Source organism: Coregonus clupeaformis, chromosome 12, assembly GCF_020615455.1.
Source record: "Coregonus clupeaformis isolate EN_2021a chromosome 12, ASM2061545v1, whole genome shotgun sequence".
Classification (NCBI taxonomy): domain Eukaryota; kingdom Metazoa; phylum Chordata; class Actinopteri; order Salmoniformes; family Salmonidae; genus Coregonus; species Coregonus clupeaformis.
This window is the reverse complement of record NC_059203.1, coordinates 3,577,218-3,597,924: the sequence shown is the minus strand read 5'-3', so window position 1 is coordinate 3,597,924 and position 20,707 is coordinate 3,577,218. Positions and strand designations below refer to the sequence as shown.

The window sequence follows — 20,707 nt, the reverse complement described above, 5'->3', positions numbered from 1 at the left end:
AAATAATGTATGCGCTAACTGTAAGTCACTCTGGATAAAAGCGTCTGCTAAATGACTAAAATGTAAATGTAAATGTTTGTGTTGTGCCCGCCATCGGTTGAGACACAGCACACCCTTGAATACAGGGTGGGTGTCATGTTTTTGGTGATGAATGTACGTATGTGAATAAAATGTTAATGTTTACTCTCAAATGGTACCACAAAGATGGTTGTAGGTCCACACATCAGATAATATTAACTTAAGTGGGAATATCCATTGTTATAAATTAAACTGTCAATCCTCCATAGGACATCTATTGAAATAATAGAAATATACAGTGGGGGAAAAAAAGTATTTAGTCAGCCACCAATTGTGCAAGTTCTCCCACTTAAAAAGATGAGAGAGGCCTGTAATTTTCATCATAGGTACACGTCAACTATGGCAGACAAAATGAGGAAAAAAATTCCAGAAAATCACATTGTAGGATTTTTAATGAATTTATTTGCAAATTATGGTGGAAAATAAGTATTTGGTCAATAACAAAAGTTTCTCAATACTTTGTTATATACCCTTTGTTGGCAATGACACAGGTCAAACGTTTTCTGTAAGTCTTCACAAGGTTTTCACACACTGTTGCTGGTATTTTGGCCCATTCCTCCATGCAGATCTCCTCTAGAGCAGTGATGTTTTGGGGCTGTCGCTGGGCAACACGGACTTTCAACTCCCTCCAAAGATTTTCTATGGGGTTGAGATCTGGAGACTGGCTAGGCCACTCCAGGACCTTGAAATGCTTCTTACGAAGCCACTCCTTCGTTGCCCGGGCGGTGTGTTTGGGATCATTGTCATGCTGAAAGACCCAGCCACGTTTCATCTTCAATGCCCTTGCTGATGGAAGGAGGTTTTCACTCAAAATCTCACGATACATGGCCCCATTCATTCTTTCCTTTACACGGATCAGTCGTCCTGGTCCCTTTGCAGAAAAACAGCCCCAAAGCATGATGTTTCCACCCCCATGCTTCACAGTAGGTATGGTGTTCTTTGGATGCAACTCAGCATTCTTTGTCATCCAAACACGACGAGTTGAGTTTTTACCAAAAAGTTATATTTTGGTTTCATCTGACCATATGACATTCTCCCAATCCTCTTCTGGATCATCCAAATGCACTCTAGCAAACTTATAATATAATATAATATAATATGCCATTTAGCAGACGCTTTTATCCAAAGCGACTTACAGTCGTGCGTGCATACATTTTTGTGTATGGGTGGTCCCGGGGATCGAACCCACTACCTTGGCGTTACAAGCGCCATGCTCTACCAGCTGAGCTACAGAGGACCAAACTTCAGACGGGCCTGGACATGTACTGGCTTAAGCAGGGGGACACGTCTGGCACTGCAGGATTTGAGTCCCTGGCGGCGTAGTGTGTTACTGATGGTAGGCTTTGTTACTTTGGTCCCAGCTCTCTGCAGGTCATTCACTAGGTCCCCCCGTGTGGTTCTGGGATTTTTGCTCACCGTTCTTGTGATCATTTTGACCCCACGGGGTGAGATCTTGCGTGGAGCCCCAGATCGAGGGAGATTATCAGTGGTCTTGTATGTCTTCCATTTCCTAATAATTGCTCCCACAGTTGATTTCTTCAAACCAAGCTGCTTACCTATTGCAGATTCAGTCTTCCCAGCCTGGTGCAGGTCTACAATTTTGTTTCTGGTGTCCTTTGACAGCTCTTTGGTCTTGGCCATAGTGGAGTTTGGAGTGTGACTGTTTGAGGTTGTGGACAGGTGTCTTTTATACTGATAACAAGTTCAAACAGGTGCCATTAATACAGGTAACGAGTGGAGGACAGAGGAGCCTCTTAAAGAATAAGTTACAGGTCTGTGAGAGCCAGAAATCTTGCTTGTTTGTAGGTGACCAAATACTTATTTTCCACCATAATTTTCAAATAAATTCATTAAAAATCCTACAATGTGATTTTCTGGATTTTTATTTCTCAATTTGTCTGTCATAGTTGACGTGTACCTATGATGAAAATTACAGGCCTCTCTCATCTTTTTAAGTGGGAGAACTTGCACAATTGGTGGCTGACTAAATACTTTTTTTCCCCACTGTACATAATAGAATAGATATTACCATTAAATTTGACATTCGACGGTGGATGGACCGGCGGCCATGTTTCTGGTAGTAATTCTAAGTTAAAGTTTCAATTCAATGTATATTTCAATGGTTTACCAGCTAAATTGCAGTGGTCTGAAGGGATAGGTCCATTCTATGAATTATATATGATTGAAATGACACCCACCCTGTGTTCAAGAGTATGCTGTCTCAACCGATGACAGGCATAACACAAACACCTCAGGTGATTTGAAAGAGTCTAAGCTACAACATTTGTGAAAATTAGAAAAGTCTGAGTTTACGCGTTTTTAGATAATTGACATTAAAGGTAAAAATAAAAATGACTAAATTTTTTTATTAAACTTATTTTCAAGAAATCATAGAATAGTTTGACAACCCTGTTTGTATGCTTTAAAATGATATCAAACTCAACCGTTTATCTTTTTCAGTGATGAAGACATGGTATCATGGTGGGGTGGGGTATGCAAAATGGGTCAACTTTGAGCACCTCTATCTCCTCAATGTTTTGGCATTCATGTCCAAAAAGTCCCTTTCTGACCACTTCTACCATGGGCAAACATGTATGGAAGGTTTCGTTCAAATCAAAAGGGGGTGCAGTCATAAAGTGATTGAAATCATATGGCATGACCCTAGAGTGAGGTTAGTAGAGGTAACTATTATGATTCAGGCTATGACAAAGGTCTGGGGTTCCATTTTGGTGTTGGCATCTGGCCTAATGTTTCAACGTCCATACACCTCAACGTCCATACACCTCAACGTCCATACACCTCAATGTCCATACACCTGTTGATGAAGCCCCAGATAATAATTTGATGGTGACAATTAGCTAAGGGATTGGGCAGGAGAAATGTAACCACTAAGCTCATGAGGCATTAATATGTTATTTTCTTCAAGAATCAATGGAGAAATCTCTGTCAGTGTATAGGCCCACCTCTGTAAAGTATGTTTTCTGTAAAGCCTGTTGTCTGTAAAGTCTGTTGTCTGTAAAGCCTCTTGTCTGTAAAGCCTGTTCTCTGTAAAGCCTGTTGTCAATCTAAATCCCAGTATATATTTAGGTTTGAGATATATATACAGATATAAGATGGAGGCTCCTGCTTCTCTAACCCTTTTCCTTTTTGGGACCTTGTTCTCCCTGCACAGGTCCCTTCTCGGATGTGGTCAACACCACCCTAAAGCTCGCCAACCCTACAGACAGGAATGTGTGCTTCAAAGTTAAGACGACGGCCCCGCGCCGTTACTGCGTCCGGCCAAACAGCGGCGTCCTCGACGCCGGCACCTCAATCAACGTCTCAGGTAGGCCTACGTATTGTATTGTGGATCTCGTCAGGGAGTAGGGTCACAAAATTCCAGAAACTTTCCCAATGTTCCCAGGTTTTTCTGAAATCCTTGTTGGAGGAATTGTGTAACCCTAACAGGCCAGGGAAGTGTGGATTGCAGTCTCTCCTTGTCCGTAAACTGTTTTAAATGTAAGGAAACAAATATGCACCTTAGAGACGGCTGCTAGCCGGCTACCACCCTGTACTCTACCTTGCACCTTGCACTGTGTACATGGTCTCTAACTGCTGCCCCATGTACACAGTCAATGAACACTGGTCAGTTTAATAATGTTTAAAGTGCATTTGGAAAGTATCATACCCCTTCCCTTTTTCCACATTTTGTTACATTACAACCTTATTCTAAAATTGATTAAATAAAACATTTTCCTCATGGATTTACACACCATACCCCATAATGACAAAGCAAAAACAGATTTTTTTGCAAATGTATTAAAAATAGAAAACAGATACCTTATTTACATAAGTATTCAGACCCTTTGCTATGAGACTCGAAATTGAGCTCAGGTGCATCCTGTTTCCATTGATCATCCTTTAGATGTTTCTACAATTTGATTGGAGTCCACCTGTCTATATAAGGTCCCACAGTTGATAGTGCATGTCAGAGCAAAAACCAAGCCATGAGGTCGAAGGAATTGTCCGTAGAGCTCTGAGACAGGATTGTGATGAGGCACAGATCTAGGGAAGGGTACCAAAACATTTCTGCAGCATTGAAGGTCCCCAAGAACACAGTGGCCTCCATCATTCTTAAATGGAAGAAGTTCGGAACCACCAAGACTGTTCCTAAAGCTGGCCGCCCGGCCAAACTGAGCAATCAGGGGAGAAGCGTCGTCCGGGTTTGGCCGGTGTAGGCCGTCATTGTAAATAAGAATTTGTTCTTAACTGACTTGCCTAGTTAAATAAAGGTAAAATTAAAAAAATAAAGGGCCTTGGTCAGGGAGGTGACCAAAAACCTGATGGTTCCTCTGTGGAGATGGAAGAACCTTCCAGAAGGACAACCACCTCTGCAGCACTCCACCAATCAGGCCTTTATGGTAGAGTGGCCAGACGGAAGACACTCCTCAGTAAAAGGCACATGAAAGCCCACTTGGAGTTTGCCAAAAGGCACCTAAAGGACTCTCAGACCATGAGAAACAAGATTCTCTGGTCTGATGAAACCAAGATTGAACTCTTTGGCATGGATGCCAAGCGTCACGTTTGGAGGAAACTTGGCACCATCCCTACGGTGTAGCATGGTGGTGGCAGCATCATGCAGTGGGGATGTTTTTCAGCGGCAGGGACTGGGAGACTAGTCAGGATCGAGGGAAAGATGAACGGAGCAAAGTACAGAGAGATCCTTGATGAAAACCTGTTCCAGAGCACTCAGACTGGGGCAAAGGTTCACCTTCCAACAGGAGAATGACCCTAAGCACACAGCCAAGACAATACAGGAGTGGCTTCAGGACAAGTCTCTGAATGTCCTTGAGTGGCCCAGCCAGAGCCCGGACTTGAACCTGATGGAACATCTCTGGAGAGTCCTGAAAATAGCTGTGCACGACGCTCCCCATCCAACCTGACAGAGCTTGAGAGGATCTGCAGAGAAGAATGGGAGAAACTCCCCAAATACAGCTGTGCCAAGCTTGTAGCGAGACAGCTGTAATCGCTGCCAATGCTTCACAGTACTGTAAGGGTCGTACTATGTAAATGTGATATGTCATATTATTTGTTTTTTATACATTTTCAAAATATTCAAAAAATCTGTTTTTGCTTTGTCATTATGGGGTATTGTGTGTAGATTGATGAGGGGGAAAAACTATTTAATCCATTTTAGAATAAAGCTGTAATGTAACAAAATGTGGAAAATTTGAATACTTTCCGAATGTACTGTACATACTGTTTTATCCACTTCATATGTATATACTGTATTCTAGTCACGCATCATCCTATATAACTACTGCTGTACACTCCTTTTTATATTAATATACTGTCTATAATGTCTATACACACCATCGTATACACTGAACACAAATATAAACGCAACATGTAAAGTGTTGGTCCCATGTTTCATGAGCTAAAATAAATGATCCCACAAATGTTCCATATGCACAAAAAGCTTATTTCTCTCAAATTCTGTGCACAAATTTGATTACATCCCTGTTAGTGAGCAGTTCTCCTTTACCAAGATAATCCATCCACCTGACAGGTGTGGCATATCAAGAAGCTGATTAAACAGCATGATCATTACACAGGTGCACCTTTTGCTGGGGACAATAAAGGCCACTCTAAAATGTGCAGTTTTGTCACACAACACAATGCCACAGATGTCTCAAGTTTTGAGGAAGTGTGCAATTGGCATGATGACTACAGGAATGTCCACCAGAGCTGTTGCCAGAGAATTGAATGTTCATTTCTCTACCATAAGCCGCCTCCAATGTCATTTTAGAGAATTTGGCAGTACGTCCAACCAGCCTCACAACCGCAGACCATGTGTGGCGGTGGGGTTATAGTATGGGCAGGCATAAGCTACAAACAACGAACACAATTGCATTTTATCGATGGCAATTTGAATGCACAAAGATTCCTTGCCGAGATCCTGAGGCCCATTGTCGTGCAATTCATCCGCCGCGATCCCCTCATGTTTCAGCATGATAATGCACGGCCCCATGTCGCAAGGATCTGTACACAATTCCTGGAAACCATAGCCTGCATACTCACCAGAAATGTCACCCATTGAGCATGTTTGAGATGCTTTGGATCGACGTGTACGACAGCGAGTTCCGGTTCTCGCGAATATCCAGAAACTTTGCACAGCCATTTAAGAGGAGTGGGACAACATTCCACAGGCCATACTCAACAGCCTGATCACCTCTATGCGAAGGAGATGTGTCGCACTGCATGAGGCAAATGGTGGTCACACCAGATACTGACTGGTTTTCTGATCCACGCTCCTACCTTTTTTTTTTTAAAGGTATCTGTGACCAACAGATGCATATCTGTATTCCCAGTCATGTGAAATCCATAGATAAGGGCCTAATGAATTTATATGAACTGTAACTCAGTAAAATCTTAGAAATTGTTGCATGTTGCGTTTTTAGATTTTTGTTCAGTATACATATATATTTATATTCCGTACTCTGATATTTCTGAACTCTTTGCAGGTTTTTAAAATCACTATTTTTGTACTTTTACTCCTACCCTGTGATATCACTGAGAAGCATTTTTTTAGGACCTTTATTTTTATCCACAGATTAATAAAACGCACTGTTTTCACATATGTAGGCACTGGTTTGTTGCTGGAGATTATAAATATGAGGTTGAAACCCATACTGTAGACCAGGGTTCCACAGCTGGCGGCCCGCAAGCCGAATTTGGTCCGTGGGTGGTTTTATTTGACCCCCCAAGATTTCTGAGCAAAAGTTTTTCACATAAAACACTGTAAAATAACCAGGAAATCACCTCCAAGTGATTTTAATTTTAGAAGTATGCCCACGCATAATAGAGAAGATACATGCGATCATATACAAATGTAAGCAAGGTTTGAAATTATTATGTTTTAGTCAAATGTTATATGTTTGGGATTCTTGTGGACAAATTGCAGTCTACAAATTATTTGTAATTATGTTCCTGCCCCCTGACCATCCGCTCAAAAAAAGAATCTAGTTGATGATACCTGCTGTAGACTTTGTCATTGTGCTAACACTAATTAGCAATTGCGCTAATGATCTTTAGGAACTACCTTCATACTGGACACAGAGACATAAAAATAGTATCCATGAGTTCATCTGACTCTAGGGAAGTATATAAAGGGCCTCATTGGCAACATCCCTTTAAGAAAATTAAACCCTGTTAAAAACGGGAGTAATCGGTGAACAGCGATATTGATGAGAAAGACGCACCTGTTTCGGTAGCGCGAGTCACGGCTCAAATGGTACTTGTTTCGGTAGTGCGAGTAACGGCTCAAATGGTGCTTGTTTCGGTAGCGCGAGTCACGGCTCAAATGGTACTTGTTTCGGTCGCGCAAGTCACGGCTCAAATGGTGCATGTTTCGGTAGCGCGAGTCACGGCTCAAATGGTGCTTGTTTCGGTAGCGCGAGTCACGGCTCGAATGGTGCTTGCGCTCCTTTATTTAGCAAATTACCTCGCAACTCAAGTAGGCTTAAGTGTTTTTCAGTTTAGACAGAGAAGATAGGCCTAAACATTTGATGTAGTTGTCCAGTGTGCTACTGGCTCTAGTGTGTTAGCTAGCCAGTGTGCTTACAGTTTAATACATTTGCCATGAGAAAAAGGCTTGTGGAAAAAGCAACCTCTCATCATTTAAAGGGATAGTTTGGCAAAAATAAAATAGTTTTTCTCTTGACTACTATTAGACTACTGTAGAAGGTTAGCTACTGTAGAAGGTCAGGAGTATATAAATAATAGTGACAAATGGACAATGTTTCTTAACGTTTAAACAGACATTTTTTTATTGGGTAAAGAAAAATCCATGTGAATGGACAATGCAGCGGCGCAGCTCCCAGCAACCGTTTGGGTCTCACGGTGCATCCCTTTCAGATGGTTAAGCATTGCATCTGTACTACCATTACTGTACCTCAATTCCACCTCGCAAAGTTCGCATTTCCTTCCCATTTAACTTCTCAAAGTATTGCCGGAGCTAGTGTATAAATATACTACCAGTCAAAAGTTTGGACACACCTTCTCATTCAAGGGTTTTTCTTTATTTTTAAATTATTTTACATTGTAGAATAATAGTGAAGACATCATAACTATGAAATAACATATGGAATCATGTAGTAACCAAAGAAAGTGTTAAACAAATCAAAATATATTTTATATTTGAGATTCTTCAAACAGCCATCCTTTGCCTTGATGATAGCTTTGCACACTCTTGGCATTCTCTCAACCAGCTTCATGAGGTAGTCACCTGGAATGCATTTCAATGAACAGGTGTGCCTTCTTAAAAGTTAATTTGTGGAATTTATTTCCTTCTTAATGCATTTGAGCCAATCAGTTGTGTTATGACAAGGTAGGGGTGGTATACAGAAGATAGCCCTATTTGGTAAAAGACTAAGTCCATACTATGGCAAGAACAGCTCAAATAAGCAAAGAGAAACGACAGTCCATCATTACTTTAAGACATGAAGGTCAGTCAATACGGGAAAATCTCAAGAACTTTGAACGTTTCTTCAAAGTGCGTCATCAAGAAACCATCAAGCGCTAATTAGCTCAATCTGATGAGGACCGCCACAGGAATGGAAGACCCAGAGTTACCTCTGCTACAGAGGATAAGTTTATTAGAGTTATCAGCCTCATATTGCTGCCCAAATAAATGCTTCACAGAGTTCAAGTCACAGACACATCTCAACATCAACTGTTCAGAGGGGACTGTGTGAATCAGGCCTTCATGGTTGAATTGCTGCAAAGAAACCACTACTAAATGACACCAATAAGAAGAAGAGACCTGCTTCGGCCAAGTAACACAAGCAATGGACATTAGACTGGTGGAAATGTGTCCTTTGGTCTGGAGTCCAAATTTGAGATTTTTGGTTCCAACCGCCGTGTCTTTGTGAGACCGCGATTGGTGTGGTCGCGATTATCTCTGCATGTGTATTTCCACCGTAAAGCATGGAGAAGGAGGTGTTATGGTGTGGGGGTGCTTTGCTGGTGACACTGTCTGTGATTTATTTAGAATTCAAGGCACACTTAACCAGCATGGCTACCACAGCATTCTTCAGTGATACGCCTTCCCATCTGGTTTGGGCTTAGTGGGGCTATCATTTGTTTTTTAACAGGACAATGACCCAACACACCTCCAGGTTGTGTAAGGGCTATTTTACCAAGAAGGAGAGTGATGGAGTGCTGCATCAGATGACTTGGCCTCCACAATCCCCCGACCTCCACCCAATTGAGATGGTTTGGGATTAGTCGGACTGCAGAGTGAAGGAAAAGCAGCCAACAAGTGCTCAGCATATATGGGAACTCCTTTAAGACCGTTGGAAAAGCATTCCAGGTAAAGCTGGTTGAGAGAATGCCAAGAGTCTGCAAAGCTGTCATCAAGGCAAAGGGTGGTTATTTGAAGAATCTCAAATCTCAAATATATTTTGATTTGTTTCACACTTTTTTGCGTACTACATGATTCCATATGTGTTATTTCATAGTTTTGATGTCTTCACTATTATTCTACAATGTAGAAAATAGTAAAAATAAAGAAAAACCTGTGAATGAGTAGGTGTGTCCAAACTTTTGACTGGTCCTGTACATCATTGACGTTTTCTGACCATACTGTGTGCCATTTTCTTTAGCAAAAAGGCTTCTTGATTTCGTTCCCATCAGTTTATAATCACAAGAAGAGAAATCACATGCACCTGCTTACCTTTTTATTTCCAATATAATTGATTCCTCGACTCCTTGCACATCGACTCTCGGTGTCGACTCCCATTTCTGAGTGTCAAGATTCGACTCCTAAGATTCAGTATTTTTGGAACGGAGGAGACTGATTAGTTGCCGTACTTCCGAGAACATGAACACTTGCATCTTTCATAGCGAGCTAGCGAGGGACAGAGAGAGAGGGGAGGGACACAGTGTAGGCAGGTCAGCCACCAGGCAGACAGACTGAACCGTGCACTTGGCCTATCTATCAGTATAGGCAGGTTGGCCACCAGGCAGACAGTCAGAACCGTGCACTAGGTCTATCTATCAGTATAGGCAGGTCAGCCACCAGGCAGACAGACTGAACTGTGCACTAGGTCTATCTATCAGTATAGGCAGGTTGGCCACCAGGTAGACAGTCAGAACCGTGCACTAGGTCTATCTATCAGTATAGGCAGGTCAGCCACCAGGCAGACAGACTGAACTGTGCACTAGGTCTATCTATCAGTATAGGCAGGTTGGCCACCAGGTAGACAGACAGAACCATGTGCTAGGCTTATCTATCAGTATAGGCAGGTCAGCCACCAGGCAGACAGACTGAACTGTGCACTAGGTCTATATATCAGTATAGGCAGGTCAGCCACCAGGCAGACAGACAGAACCGTGTGCTAGGCTTATCTATCAGTATAGGCAGGTCAGCCACCCGGCAGACAGACAGAACCGTGTGCTAGGCTTATCTATCAGTATAGGCAGGTCAGCCACCAGGCAGACAGACTGAACCGAGCACTAGGCTATCTATCAGTATAGGCAGGTCTGCCACCAGGCAGACAAACAGAACCGAGCACTAGGCTTATCTATCAGTATAGGCAGGTCAGCCACCAGGCAGACAGACAGAACCGTGTGCTAGGCTTATCTATCAGTATAGGCAGGTCAGCCACCCGGCAGACAGACAGAACCGTGTGCTAGGCTTATCTATCAGTATAGGCAGGTCAGCCACCCGGCAGACAGACAGAACCGTGTGCTAGGCTTATCTATCAGTATAGGTAGGTCAGCCACCAGGCAGACAGACTAAACTGTGCACTAGGTCTATCTATCAGTATAGGCAGGTTGGCCACCAGGCAGACAGACTGAACCGAGCACTAGGTCTATCTATCAGTATAGGCAGGTCTGCCACCAGGCAGACAAACAGAACCGAGCACTAGGTCTATCTATCAGTATAGGCAGGTCAGCCACCAGGCAGACAGACAGAACCGAGCACTAGGTCAATCTATCAGTATAGGCAGGTCTGCCACCAGAACCGAGCACTAGGTCTATCTATCAGTATAGGCAGGTCAGCCACCAGAACCATGCACTAGGTCTATCTATCAGTATAGGCAGGTCAGCCACCAGAACCATGCACTAGGTCTATCTATCAGTATAGGCAGGTCTGCCACCAGAACCGAGCACTAGGTCTATCTATCAGTATAGGCAGGTCTGCCACCAGAACCGAGCACTAGGTCTATCTATCAGTATAGGCAGGTCAGCCACCAGGCAGACAGACTGAACCATGCACTAGGTCTATCTATCAGTATAGGCAGGTCAGCCACCAGAACCATGCACTAGGTCTATCTATCAGTATAGGCAGGTCTGCCACCAGAACCGAGCACTAGGTCTATCTATCAGTATAGGCAGGTCTGCCACCAGAACCGAGCACTAGGTCTATCTATCAGTATAGGCAGGTCAGCCACCAGGCAGACAGACTGAACCATGCACTAGGTCTATCTATCAGTATAGGCAGGTCTGCCACCAGAACCGAGCACTAGGTCTATCTATCAGTATAGGCAGGTCTGCCACCAGAACCGAGCACTAGGTCTATCTATCAGTATAGGCAGGTCTGCCACCAGAACCGAGCACTAGGTCTATCTATCAGTATAGGCAGGTCAGCCACCAGGACAGACGAACCGAGCACTAGGTCTATCTATCAGTATAGGCAGGTCTGCCACCAGAACCGAGCACTAGGTCTGTCTATCAGTATAGGCAGGTCTACCACCAGAACCGAGCACTAGGTCTGTCTATCAGTATAGGCAGGTCTGCCACCAGAACCGAGCACTAGGTCTATCTATCAGTATAGGCAGGTCAGCCACCAGAACCGAGCACTAGGTCTATCTATCGGCAATCAAAGCTGTATCTTGCAATGGAATGCTGAATCGCAATTTCTTGGCTTGCAATGTTTCTCAACTTCAGTAAAGCAGGGCATATCATCAATAAATAGGCTACGACATTCTACAGGCAACAGACTGGAGACTGAACACACACTGGCATCATTAGTGAAGAGAAAGAGCAGGTGAGGCCAAAGTAGCCTAACATTCGCCTCTTCCTCTCTAGGTTTAATTCAAATGACCCAACTTTCCCCAGGCCTTTATAGCCTATCATCTAGTTAGGCTATAACACGGAAAATAATAGGTTTTGTGATAACTGTACTGTGATTAAAATGTTGTACAAAAAAAAGTTTTCTTAAAGCTGCAATATGTAACTTTTTGGGCGACCGGACCAAATTAACATAGAAATGTAAGTTATAGATCTGTCATTCTCATTGAAAGCAAGTCTAAGAAGCAGTAGATCTCTTCTATGTGCGTTATTTCTATGCTTCCCGTGCTTAAGTTTTGTTTCTGTGTAATTTATTTTCAGTTTTGTACAGCAGCTTCAAACCGCTGTAAATACTATTTTTTTGGTTATGGAAAATATATTTCACAGCGGTTTAGATTGTACAATGATTCTCTACACAATGACTGCTTGTTTTGTCACAACAAACTGAAATAATTTTTGCAACCTGGAAATGGCAGAGTGATTTCTGCATATTGCACCTTTAACGTTAAGGATCCCAATTTTGTTTAAAGGTTCACACCCCTCCACATAATTGTTTAATTCACCAGACAACATGTCTGATTCACCCAAAAGGTAATTTCATGCCCCTGTTGGAGTGTTTTACATCATTACTTTGTTTCATACTTGTAACTTTAACCCTTTTCAACAGAAGTCTGTCTAAGTAATGGAACTTCCTTACTGAATTAGCATGCAAGTTATGTAGAAAAGGGGTTAGAATGTTGTCATAAGTGTGCTTATGTGTTCAAACAATGTTAAAATGAAAGGTACTTGCCATTTTAACCATTGTGCATGTAACAGACCATTTAATTTTTTGGGCAAGTAAAACATTAACTGTACTTACCCGATGGGCAAGTGCCTTTGAGAGCTTAATGTCAACGCCTGCGGTAGTATACAGTCTCTTCACCACATCAAGCCCACTAATAAACAGCTAGACAGTTTGAGAGCATAGAAATGTCTGAAAAATGATGGATAGAGGAGTGCTTTTTGGCAGATTGTGACAGCGAGGCAATATAACCAATTTTACCTCGGTGAAGACCAAAATTGTGATATCCCTGCACTACTTAGAGTCAAATCATTGTAGCAATAATGTGTACAGGATGTATTTATGTAAAGTAGTATTTTGTGAAATCAGTTGAGAAGTCCAGGCAGTTCTGCAGAATAGTATACAGACAGTAGGCTTTCTGTTGGCTAGAGGTAGGGTTCTCTCTCTGCCCCCCTAAGACCAACAGCTGTGTTCTCACCCCGGGACAGGACCTGGCTAGAGTTTCCTGGCTCCACTAACGCGGCTATTTGCTACCACCGACTCCATTTTCACTGGCTGGATTCAGTGTCAGGCCTCGCTCAGAGTCACCAAGGGAATTTGTAGTGGGCGACAAAGCCCCGGGATCAGCCAGCCACAGTCCTCCTCCGACATAGGTTTTTCCCTCTAATTGTAAACAGAGCAGCACAAAAGGAAATGTGGGAATTCACTTTGCCTAGACCGAAAGGGAATACTTTGCCAAAGGATATCTAAAATCCCTGAACTGTCATTTGCAGGCTTAGTTGGAGACACACACGGTGCTTCTGAAGCTTAGGTTAACCCCCGCAAAACGCTATATGTTAAACGCACACCACAGAAGTGCTCAACTTGATTGGTATTGTGCTGTTGTTCTATGGAAAAATATTAGTGATGGGGGAATCAATACAGTTACATATTGCGACATGTTTTCAGCACTTTTATTTCCATGACTGATCAAAGCTTTTCTGTTTTCTCGTGGCTCTCTCTTGTCCCTCTGCAGCAGACATATAGTGAGCAATATGTTTAGAACATCAAATCGCAATACAGTCGCAGTATCGAATCGCAATACATATAGAATCGTGAGAATTGCAATACATATCGTATCGGCACCTAAGTATCGTGATAATATTGTATCGTGAGGTCCCTGGCAAGTCCCAGCCCTAGAAACTATGTAGCATGGAGCTCTCGAAATCAGAGAGAGGGGCCTTGTGTCAACAAATGTATCTACTCTGGGTGGAAGTCAAAGGTCTTAATTGTCTCAAGAAATACTTTTAAGCCCTCGACATTTCAACATTCTACAGTAAAAGCTTAGGCAATTCCTTTCCTTATGGCTGGCCAACGTTTTGCTGACTTTTTCCTCATGACACATGTGTTGTTCCATATTATTGTTGTGAGAGATCCAATAATGACAGCCTCAGCTAAATAGTATCCTGATCAAGGCGTAGATCAGTATCAAGGGTGATAACGTTGCTTAATGAATAATCTCACTCCATTACTCGAAAGAAGAAATATCCACAACTCTGTAACGGTCCCCAGCGGTTTATTGAGATGCTCAGTTTATTGAGATGCTCAGTTTATTGAGATGCTCAGTTTATTGAGATGCTCAGTTTATTGAGATGCTCAGTTTAATGAGATGCTCAGTTTATTGAGATGCTCAGTTTATTGAGATGCTCAGTTTATTGAGACGGTGTGTCTCAAGAAACCACTAAGAAACATTACAGAGTTTTTGATATTTCTTCTTCTTGAACTGCATATTAATTATTGCTATACAGTACAAATTTAAATTCAATCAATTTCCTAACTCTTGAAACCTCACAATCCTTAGTTAAGCTAACAAGATAATTTCTGCACAATGCTTATTCCACTTAGGGGACCCCTTTTGGCTTAAGAGCACTTTCAGAGACAAAATTTCTATATAGACTAATCTCTGCTGGAATGCTGGAAGTAGCCTATAGGCCTACGGTACGATCCTATCACTATAGCTATCAGAGTGCTTGGGGCCCTTGTTCTCACAGCCGCAGCTTGTGGTATTTAGTAGTAGACATGGCCTCCCTCTGTCTTTCCATTGTGAATAGATCCACTAGCAGACTTTGAGGTTGATATGGATAATAATGCTATAGTTTAGTCCCCAGGGACCCAATTATTTAAGCACTCCCAAATTCCTTTCCCTCTTCTAATGGCTCCATGTAATCAACAACCAGTCAGGAAAAACAAGCAAATTAGTGTCTGTTTTACTACGTTGACTACAATTAACTTCTCTGAATATTAGGAATGTTATCCCCCCCCCCCCGTATGAAGATATTCATAATATATCACAGGATTAAAAGGAGCTCTGTCAGGATCGGTTTAGTTATGTCATTCAAAGCGTGTGAGTTTTTTAAAAATATTTTTTGACAAAGTTGGGACTTATTTTAGGTTATTTAATGCACCTCAAAGAACGTACATGCTTTCCTTCCTTCTATTCTCAAATGTTGTCCCTTTGGACCAACGGTGGATGGCTTCGCAAATTGGGGCTGACTGCAACAGGATGTCAATCTGTTTCAGCCGTCTGTTTTTGCTTTGCAATATTGAACTTGCTTGATTGCCGTAATGGCGCACAAGAACACTTGTGAAGTTTTTTTGTACTCCGGGGAGAATTGGCATGTGCCGTCCTAGTGGCCACATCTGAGCACTGGCTTTGAAATGAAGAGGTCATCTGTTTTGAATGAAAGTTAGCCATAGCTCCCCCCGAAATCACTCCCACAGTCAGCATTGATGTTAAACGCGCAGACCTTTTGAGTCCGAACGCGCACCTCTTAAAATAGTAATGAACAGGGCAAAAAGATGACCCATCAATAACCATTTTATTCCCTGCCAGACCAGTTGAGACGCCGACATAAGAAAGCGATCATTGTAAATCATTGGAACAGCTTGAAAATGCCTTTTGGTCATTGGAATGACATCACATAACACTTTCTTTTTTTCATTTTTTTTTCTTCACTTGATTGGATGATGTGACGAGACGATGGGTAAAACAATATTCTGACGGCTGTTTTTTATTAGGGCAATTTGTAACGTTAAAATGAAAAACATTGAAGCTATTAGACAAATTGCCCTCGGTGGGGAGTTCTGTAGATCCGTCAATGTTTTGCAGTCATGGTAACATGAATATGGTTTCGTCCCAAATGGAACCCTATTCCCTATACAGTGCACTACTTTTGACCAGGGTCCTTTTTATGCACTATAAAAGGAATTGGGTACCACATTGTTTATCGTTTGAATACTTGTTAAATATCCTTCTAATCCGAGTACTTCAACTGAAACACAGAATGTTCTGACAAAAGCACGCATTTTAAGGAAGTTGAAGGTAGTTTCGCAAGTGATTGCTAACTAGCAGTCGTTGCGCTAACGCTAGAGGAGCAATTTCGCTAACGCTAGTTCCTTCAAACTGCACGCAGAGACATCTAATTGCCAACACCTCGCACTATCCCTTTAACATGAATTGACTTTGAACATTAACACTTTCAACAGTCTTCTTCTTCTTCTTTTCACCCACCAATCAAGTTGCTGCCTTGATTCTGAAAAAGAAGAATTGATTTTATGAGTCAACAAAAATAGCTGCAATCTTAACTAGGTTATTGAAAGCAAGAGACGACCAAGTTACAGACAACCTTGCTATGGTCTGGAAAGGGATCCTACGTATATAGAGGCGCTCTGCTGTCCGAAAGCTCATAGACCTAGGTCGTATTCATTAGGGCAAACCAAAACATTTTGAAATGCAAAACGATTTCTTAATGGACAGGTCCAGGCAGTCCCCTCCTCTTTCAGGTTTCTTCAGTTTGGTGCCTAAGGAACACAATTCTGTATATACATTTATGTTTCTTTCTGCTGTGCCCTGTATTCCAGTGATGCTGCAGCCTTTCGACTACGACCCCAACGAGAAAAGCAAACACAAGTTCATGGTGCAGTCCATGCTGGCTCCCCCCGAAATGACGGACATGGAGGGAGTGGTGAGTGTGTCCCGTCACCGTCCTCTCTCTCTCTCTCTCTCTCACACACACACACACACACACTGACACATATACGCATACTATAGAAGAAATTGCACCAATATGAAAATCTGGGCCGTTAATTATAGCAGAGATATTTTTACCTGAACACATCTGCTGATATTACTAATATATCGTGCACACCTGACAATTATCTGCCAATACCAAGATGACTGATATATCGTGCATACCTGACAATTATCTGCCAATACCAAGATGACTGATATATCGTGCATACCTGACAATTATCTGCCAATACCAAGATGACTGATATATCGTGCATACCTGACAATTATCTGCCAATACCAAGATGACTGATATATCGTGCATACCTGACAATTATCTGCCAATACCAAGATGACTGATATCCCCACGTCTCAAGTTGACCACCATCATTCCTGTTCCCAAGAACTCTAAGGCTTCATGCCACCATGACTACCACCCTGCAGCACTCACATCTTTAATCAAAGTGCTTTGAAAGGTGCACATCACCTCCATCATCCCAGACACCCTAGACCCACTCCAATTTGCATACCGCCCCAACAGATCTACAGACGATATAATCTACAGACGATGCAATCTCAATTCCACTCCACACTGCCCTCTCCCACCTGGACAAGAGGAATACCTATGTGAGAATGCTGTTCCTCGACTGCAGCTCAGCGTTCAACACCATTGTGCCTTCCAAGCTCGTCACCAAGCTCAGGACCCTGGGACTGAACACCTCCCTCTGCAACTGGATCCTGGACTTCCTGACATGCTGGCCCCAGGTGGTGAGGGTAGGCAACAACACATCCGTCAAGCTGACCCTCAACACGGTGGGCCCCCAGGGGTGTGTGCTTAGCCCCCTCCTGTATTCCCTGTTTACCCACGACTGTGTGGCCACGCACAACTCCCAACTCCATCATGAAGTCTGCTGACCACACAACGGTGGTAGACCTGATCACCAACAACGATGAGACAGCCTACAGGCAGGAGGTCAGAGACCTGGCAGCGTGGTGCCATGACAACAACCTCTCCCTCAACGTCAGCAAGACAAAGGCACAGACGTCAATTCAATGTCTATTCCACGTTGGTTCAACGTATTTTCATTGAAATGACGTGGTAAAAACGTTGATTCAACCAGTGTGTGCCCAGTGGGGAGATGATTGTAGACTTCAGGAAACAGGAGTTGGTGCACACCCCATCCACATCAACTGGAGAGAGCTTCAAGTTCCTCTGTGTCTACATCACTGATGACTTATCATGGTCCTCTCACACCAGTACAGTCGCAAAGAAGGCACAGCAGTGCCTTTCTCCCTCAGGAGGCTGAAATGATTTGGCATGACCCATCAGATCCTTAGGAACTTTTACAGCTGCACCATCGAGAGCATCCTGACTGGTTGTATCACTGTCTGTTATGGCAACTGCACCGCCCTCGACCGGAAGTCCCTAATAGAGGGTGGTGCGGTACGGCCCAGCGCATCACTGGGGGTGAGCTCCCAGCCATCCAGGACATACATGCGGGCGGTATATGAGAAAGGTACGAAAAATTTCCAAATACTCCAGCCACCCCAGACATGGACTGTTCTCCATGCTCCCATCCGGCAGGTGGTACTGGTACATCAAGGCTCAGACAAACAGACACCAAAACAGACTCCTAAACAGCTTCTATCCCCTGGCCATAAGAGTGTTAAATGGCTAACAACTACTACTCCCTCTCCCACAGACTTACCCACAGACTTACCCACAGACTCTCCCACAGACTCTCCCACATACTATCCACACTGACTCAATGCCCATCCACAGGTCTCTACCCACTCAGACACACAACCTACACTGCTGCTAAAATGATTATTGATTAGATGTATTACTCTATTACTCTGCTGTCCATTGATTACTGACTGCCGTTACCATTAGTATTTATCTATTTATCCTGCTACTGGTCACTAGTACTCCTGTTTACATGTATATATTACCATTAGTATATTACCATAAGTATTTATATATTCCTGCTGCTAGTCACTTTTCAGCCCTGTTTACATGTATATCCTACTACCAGTCACTTTTTACCATTTCAGTTCCAGTCAATTCAGGAAATAAACCAAATTACAAATTGGAGTTTGAATTTCAGTGTACTTCCTGAATTGACTGGAATCTCAATGGAATTGACCCCGACCCTGCTCGTGAGCCACTCTCACTGTCGTGCAGCATGCGAGGATCTGGTAACACTTCACAACTAAATATTTGCCAGCTAGATATCTTATAACTATTAAGTTAACTGTCTAAATTGCAGTTGTGCATTTGGTTTGCTAACTTAGTAGCTAGTTATCTAAGTGGTAAGCTTCTTGCAAAATCAAGCTTTTCTTGGTAACAGCGTGCAGCAAACTGCGTGCAGCAAACTGAATAGCATTTTTCTGTTACTTGTTTAACTTTGAGCTGGGATGTCTGTCCCATATAAAATGTTTGCATGTGCTCATTAGCATTTAGCTAACAATCCCCAGTGTAATTGTTCATGTATTCGTTAGCATTGCTAACCTTCGGATTACAGAGGGGGAGGGGGGGACAATGGGAAACAAATCTCACTACCGGTAAACCAATTCTTGGCTGTGGTCTTTCTCTCTCTCTTCTCTCTTCTCTCTCTCTCTCTCTCTCTCTCTCTCTCTCTCTCTCTCTCTCTCTCTCTCTCTCTCTCTCCTCTCTCTCCTCTCTCCTCTCTCCTCTCTCCTCTCTCCTCTCTCCTCTCTCCTCTCTCCTCTCTCATCTCTCCTCTCTCTCTCTCTGCAGTGGAAGGAGGCAAAGCCAGAGGAGCTGATGGACTCCAAGCTGAGGTGTGTCTTTGAGCTGCCGGCGGGGAATGAGAAAACGGTGTGTTGATTAGTCTCTCTCTTGCAATGTTTATACAGTGGTGTCCGAAATGATTGACAGCCTTGATAAAGATTAGCAAAAATTAGTGTAAAATAAATAATTCATTTATATTGTACCCTCAAATAAATGGGGAATTTAATAATATTTTATACTAATACAATCTCTCAGAGAAAGAGAGAAAAATATTACTTTTTATTATATAAAGATATTATTTTCTCTCAAAAAGGTAGGGGTCAAAATTATTGACACCCCTGTTTTCAATACCTTTCAATACCTCAACCTTTGCGAGGATAACAGCACTGAGCCTTTCTCTAAAATGTTTTATGAGTTGGAGAACACATTGGGAGGGATCTTAGACCATTCCCCTTCCGGATCCTTGATATCCTCCGTCTGTGCTTAAGGACTGCCCTCTCCAATTCATAACCACAGGGGGGGTTTTGTGACAAACGTTTTATTTAGTTTTCAGAAGGGGGGTTATAGGTACAGGCATAAAATTCGAAGTCATAAGCATTCAGATATATTCATAATTCAGCCACAAAAACGAAACACTCAGAGAAATGCATACAAAGATAACCCCGACCCATTCCCCCCCTCAGTCCCCATCCATCCGCCTGCATCCTCACTCCCCGACCCGAAGAAAGCATCCCATCCCACCCAGTAACCAAGGTTGCAGTCCCCCTCCCACCCATCCATCTCCTGAGTCTCCCCTTACATTCCCCCCAATCCCCCCGCCCTCCCCCCACAACGTCCAGAGATAACTTCTAATAGTAACTGTATCCACTAGTTAAATGGGAGAGAGTTAGGTGGTTGCCATCTTAGAACCAACATTTTGCCAGCAGTAATTTTGAAATGAATTTTGTAACTTTGTCCCAGAATCATTTAACTGCAGGGCACTCCCACA

General features: G+C 42.9%; 1 protein-coding gene across 1 annotated transcript in view; it reads left to right on the top strand.

The window, feature by feature from the left end:
- The window catches only part of LOC121577959 (vesicle-associated membrane protein-associated protein B), a 33,852-nt gene that overhangs the window by 9,208 nt on the left and 3,937 nt on the right, over positions 1–20,707 (top strand). Inside the window, exons 2-4 of the mRNA XM_041891965.2 lie at positions 3,251–3,403; positions 16,817–16,920; positions 19,726–19,806. Of these exons, the coding sequence (XP_041747899.1) occupies positions 3,251–3,403; positions 16,817–16,920; positions 19,726–19,806 (338 nt within the window). The remainder of the gene's footprint in view (positions 1–3,250; positions 3,404–16,816; positions 16,921–19,725; positions 19,807–20,707) is intronic.